The sequence below is a fragment of the Grampus griseus genome (genome assembly GCF_964374135.1).
Source record: "Grampus griseus genome assembly, chromosome: 15".
NCBI classification, from domain to species: domain Eukaryota; kingdom Metazoa; phylum Chordata; class Mammalia; order Artiodactyla; family Delphinidae; genus Grampus; species Grampus griseus.
Genome location: NC_139009.1, coordinates 25,061,106 through 25,067,496, shown reverse-complemented (window position 1 = coordinate 25,067,496; position 6,391 = coordinate 25,061,106). Strand labels below are relative to the sequence as shown.

The window sequence follows — 6,391 nt, the reverse complement described above, 5'->3', positions numbered from 1 at the left end:
TTGTGCCAGATGGTAAAATATGTTTTAAAATTTCTGATAAAAATGTTTGCTTCTACTTTGCAAGACATAATTCAGGAGGACCTCAAAGGAAAATGTAGCAATTATGTTTGGAAAATCTATAAAAGAGACTTTTACTTTTAAAATGGATTTTTTCTTTTCCTAAAATGTGTACTCAAGAAGCATGTTTATAAATTTCACTGAAGAAAGTATTATATTTTTAATAATGTGACAGATCCACTCTATCAAGTGGCTCTCTTATAAAGGTAGTGTTATATCACACTGCAGTCAACTACGAAACCAAAGATAGCAAAATTCAAATTTAGAGAAACAGCTTTCTAAAGGAAGCCTATTTAAAGCCTATAACATTTAGAAGGTTCTCACTGCCCCAAATACATTTTACAAAAATATAGTTTCATTGGTTTCATGAAATGTGAACAAACCTACTATTCTCTAATTAAATGATTTAACAGTCGATGCAACGTTGGATTACTAAATAAACTGAAAGCCAAGGAGTCAATATTCCTCATAAAAATAAATTAAATTACAGTACATCATGGTCTTGGTTGTCCAATTCTATTGTTAGTTCCATATTTACTTGGTATATTTGTAAAACCAGTCCTGAATCCTTGGGTTGCTCCAATTCCTGGAACTCCAAGTCCTTGATTAAGCATGCTGCTATAAGGTGTGTGTCCATGATTAAGACCCAAACCATAAGGTCTTGTTTGAGTATTAAGAAGAATAACTGGGCTCACGTTTTTTCCAGGGGTGTTAAATGAAAATTCTGGAGGTGGACTACTGGGTTTAGCTGGAGTTGATGTAACAGGGTTGGAATCATCAGTACCCTTTAAAGGAGGCATTGGGATTATGTGATGATCTGAAAAGTTTAGGACATTGGCTGCAACAGGCCCAGACAGTAAGGCAGGCCTGATCCAATCATCCTTGAAAATCTGAACAGTCAGAGTAGATACTAGTGTGTACAGCCTGTTGGTCACATGAGCAAGAACCATTTGTTCATTTGCATCTCGTCGAATTCTCACATGAACAGATCCAGCCTAAAAGGGACAAAATCATATGAAAGAGACTGCTTAGAATTATACTACTGAAAATTCCATTAGAAATGAACATTTTATTTATGATTTGGTTGTAACATTACTTGGTATTTTCTTTAAAACAAGAGAAAACTTAATGTCTTGATATTCCTTAAAGACTACTTAGTAGTAATTATCAATGTAAAGAGTTAATAAAATAATTTATGACTCTAAATAAAATGTGACTTTTTAAAATATTAAAAAAAGAAATCCATGTAGGAGGAAGGCAGACATGTTGTAACACAAGGCAGAATACAAATGAAGTATATGGAAAATGCACTGAAAGGTCAGAAAATGCAGGTATTAATTCAATTGAGGAAGACTTCAAAAGAAGATGGCATTTGATCTGGGTTGGTGGTCAAATGAAATTTCAAAAGGCGGAGACAGGCATTCTAAGCTGAGGGAATAGCAATTAAAACCCATGGCATGTTTGGGCAAGAATAAGCAATATTATTATATAAAAAGAAGTACAATATTTCAGGGAGCAGAAAAACAATGAAAGAGAGAAAAGACAGGAAGAAAAGGAAGAGGAAAGGAGGAAACAAATAAGGAAAGGAAGAACAGAAAGAAGAAAGATAGGTCAGGTAATAAAGGTAAAAAGAAAGGCTAGGAGGGGGTTCTAAAAACCATGAGTAAGGAGTTTTAGTTGCAGCAATCAAACAGAAGTAAAATAATTAGTGTTCAGAAAATTACAGTTATGGATAATTGCTAATTAGTTAGGAAATGACTGCAACAGTCTAGGTTAGAAATGAAGAAGGCTGAGATAGGACAGATATAGTGGGACCAGAGAGGGACAGATGGATTCATGATATTCCATGGGCGATCTTAATTCTCAACTGGATATAATGAATGAGGGAGATGAAGTCATCAAAGATGATCTCAAGGTTTCTAGCCTAGGATACTAGGATACAGAGCACCAGGCATTACAATGATGGTTATAAGTATGCTTATTAACTTGATAAGATGTTCATCATACATTTTGTCTTTAAAAGATAGTAAAATAACAGGTACAACAATGTTCATAGTTTGATTAAAACACACACACAGAAAAATACCAAGAATGATATCACATGATCATCTCAATAGATGAAGAAAAAGCATTTGACAAAATTCAACACCATTTATGATAAAAACTCTCGACAAAGTTGGTATATAGGGAACATATATCAAAATAATAAAGGCCATTTATGACAAACACACAGCTAACATCATACTCAATGATGAAAAGCTGAAAGTTTTTCCTCTAAGATCAGGAATAAGACAAGGATGCCCACTCTTGACATTTCTATTTAACATAGTATTAGAAGTCCTAGCCACAACAATCAGAGGAGAATAAGACATAAGATGCATCCAAATTGGAAGAGAAGAAGTAAAATTATCACTATTTGCAGAAGACATGATACTATATATAGAAAACCCTAAAGACTCCACCAAAAAACTATTAGAACTAATAAATGAATTCAGTAAAGTTTCAGGATATAAAACTAACATATAGAAATCTGTTGCATTTCTATATACTAATAATGAACTATCAAAAAGGAAAATCAAGAAAATCCCACTTACAACTGAATCAAAAAGGATAAAATATCTAGGAATAAATTTAACCAAGGAAGGCTTCCCTGGTAGTGCAGTGGTTAAGAACCCACCTGCCAATGCAGGGGACACAGGTTCTAGACCTGGTCCAGGAAGATTCCACATGCTGCAGAGCAACTAAGTCTGTGAGCCACAACTACTGAGCCTGCGCTCTAGAGCCTGCGAGCCACAACTACTGAAGCCTGCAGGCCTAGAGCCCATGTTCCACAACAAGAGAAGTCACTGCAATGAGAAGCCCACGCACCACAACGAAGAGCCGCCCCCACTCGCCACAACTAGAGAAAGCCTGCGTGCAGCAACGAAGACCCAACGCAGCCAAAATAAATAAAATAAAGTTAATTAATTAAGAAAAAAAAATTTAACCAAGGAGGTAAAAGACCCATACTCTATAAGGCACCAATGAAAGAAACTAAAGATGATACCAATAAATGGAAAGATAGTTTGTGTTCATGGACTGGATGAATTAATATTGTTAAAATGTCCATACTACACAAAGCAATCTACAGATTCAATGCAACCCTATCAAAATACCCATGGCATTTTTCACAGAACTAGAACAAGTAATCCCAAAATTTATGTGGAACCACAAAAGACCCCAAATAGACAAAGCAATCTTGAGAAGGAAGAACAAAGGTATTATGCTCCCTGACTTCAAATTATACTATAAAAGTTACAGTAATCAAAACAGTATAGTACTGGCACAAAAACAGACACATAGATCAATGGAACAGAACAGAGAGCCTGGAAATAAACCCACACACATATGGTCAATTAATCGACAACAAAGGAGGTAGAAAACACAATGGGGAAAAGACAGTCCATTCAATAAGTGGTGCTGGGAAAACTGGACAGTTACATACAAAAGAATGAAACTGGAACATTTTCTCATACCATATACACAAATAAACTTAAAACAGATCAAAGACTTAAATTTAACACCTGAAACCATAAAACTCCTAGAAGAAAACACAGGCAGTAAGGTCTTTAACATCAGTCTTCTCAGTATTTTTCTGATCTGCCTCCTCAGGCAAGGGCCACAGACGCAAAAATAAACAAACGGGACCTAATCAAACTAGAAAGCTTTTGCACAGTGAAGGAAACCATCAATAAAATGAAAAGGCAACCTAGTGAGTGGGAGAAGACATGTGCAAATGATATGTCTGATAAGGAGATAAAGAATTCATACAATTCAACATCAAAAATAAAAAAACCCAATTAAAAAATGGCCTTGGGGGACTTCCCTGGTGGTCCAATGGTTAAGACTCCGTGCTTCTACTGCAGGGGGCACAGGTTTGATCCCTGGTCGGGGAACTAAGATCCCACATGCCATGTGGTGTGGCCAGGAAAAAAAAAAAAAAAGGGCTTGGGATTAACAAAAACACACTACTATATATAAAACAGATAACCAACAAGCACCTACTGTATAGCCCAGGGAACTCTGCTCAATATTCTGTAATAACCTATATGGGTAAAGAATCTGAAAAAGAATGAACGTATGTTTATGTATAACTAAATCAATTTGCTGTACACCTGAAACTAACACAACATTGTAAATGAACTACACTCCAATTAAAAAAAAAAGTGGGGGTGCAGGCAGAGGACCTGAACAGGCATTTTTCCAAAGAAGACGTACAAAAGGCCAACAGGAACATGAAAAGACGCTCAACATCACTCATCATCAGGGAAATGCAAATCAAAATCACAATGAGATTTCACCTCATACTTATCAAAATGGCTACTGTCAAAAAGATAAAAAATAACAAGTGTTGGCAAAGATATGGAGAAAAGGGAACCACACAGTACATCACTGGTGAGAATGTAAAGTGTTACAGTCACTAGGGAAAACTGTACAGAGGTTCCTCAAAAATTAAAAACGAAAGTACCATACAATCCAACAATTCCACTCCTGGGTATTTATCTGAAGAAAATGAAAACAGTAATTCAAAAAGATAAATGCACCCCAATGTTCATAGTGGCATTATTTACAATAGCCAAGATATGGAAGCAACCGAAGTGCCCACTGACAGATAAATGGATACAGACATGGTATACATGTAGAGTGGAATATTACACAGCCATAAAAAAGAATGAAATCTCGCCATTTACAACAACTTGGATGGACCTGAAGGGTATTATGCTTAGTGAAATAAGTCAGATGGAGAAAGACAAATACTGTATGTTTCCACTTATATGTGGAATCTAAAAAACAAAACAAATGAACAAACAGAATAAAACAAAAATAGACTCACAGATACAGAGAACTAATGGTTACCAGAGGAAAGAGGGGTGAGGGAAGGGGCAAAATAGGTGAAGGGTTATTAAGAGATTCAAACGAACAGTTATAAAATAAGTGTAAGTCACAGGGATGTAATGTACAACACAGGGAATACAGTCAATATTTTATAATTTAGTATGGTATATAATCTATAAAAATATCAAATCACTATGTTGGGGGGAAAAAAGAATGACAGCACTTATCTCTAGATGGTAGAATTATTAAGGATTTTTGTTCTTTTTGACTTAAGTTCTAATTTTTCTAACAATGGGGTATATTTGTATAATAGAAACTTAAATAAAAATACGTACTAAAAAAACAAGCAACAGACAGAACAAAAATATATAGTAAATAAAATATATAGCAGACATTGTTGATTTTTAGATAAACTCAGATTTCAAAAAAAGAAAAAACTATAACAGCACCTAAATTAGCAAAATAGTTGGCTTAGTTACAATGGGTCTAAATCTATGGCTTGAGCACTAATAAGAGAGTTATTGATAATCATGAGATAAAGAAAATATCTTACTGCTTGAATTTGACTTCCATTTTTATTACTTTTAGGTAAGAAAAGCCATGTCTACAAATTGAGTCATCTTTGATTTCTCCCTTTCCTTTGCCACTGTGAGATGGTAATCTCAGTTTTCACTATACAAAATTATAAAAGATACTGTATCTCCTCTTTCAGTCTGATATGGAAGTCAAAGCAATTAAAATAAGTGAAAACCATTTCCAAGTATGAGCTTGAACAGGGTCCTATGATAATGGTGTTTGCATTAATCTATGGCTTTTGTGACAATTATTCCTGGCAGCCCAAAAGCTTGTTTTATTAATTTCCTTGGTCTTAATTAGGCATCACATTGGTGTAGCTGTTGGATGGCCAAGTTCTGAACAGCAGAGATGATTGTGTTTATAAGCCATCCAGCTAAATAAACACTTGTCTACTAGTTTGTTACTATCAATACAATTAAAAGAATGATTAAAAGTGAACTGTAAGGGGGCTTTCCCTGGTGGCACAGTGGATAGGATTCCACACTCCCAATGCAGGGAGGGCCTGGATTCAATCCCTGGTCAGGGGATTGAACTGCGTGCTGCAACTAAGGAGCCCACGAGCCAAACTAAGGAGCTTGCTTGCCTCAACTAAGACCTGGCACAACCAAATAAATAAAATAAATTAAAAAATATTAAAAAAAAAAGTGAACTGCAAGGGACTTCCCTGGTGGCGCAGTGGTTAAGAATCCATCTGCCAATGCAGGGGACACAGGTTCGATCCTTGGTCTGGGAAGATCCCACATGCCGCAGAGCTACTAAGCCCATGTGCCACAACTACTGAGCCTGCACTCTAGAGCTCGCTACCTGCAACTACTGAGCCCACGTTCTGCAACTACTGAAGCCCACGTGCTCCAGGGCCCTCGAGCTGCAACTACTGAGTCCA

The 6,391-nt window shown here is 36.0% G+C and overlaps 1 protein-coding gene across 1 annotated transcript in view; it reads right to left on the bottom strand.

Moving 5' to 3' along the window:
- Positions 1-256: 256 nt before the first annotated feature.
- The window catches only part of SLC30A6 (solute carrier family 30 member 6), a 31,054-nt gene continuing 24,919 nt past the window's right edge, over positions 257-6,391 (bottom strand). Inside the window, exon 13 of the mRNA XM_082671946.1 lies at positions 257-1,052. Within this exon, the coding sequence (XP_082528072.1) occupies positions 552-1,052 (501 nt within the window). The 3' untranslated portion in view covers positions 257-551. The remainder of the gene's footprint in view (positions 1,053-6,391) is intronic.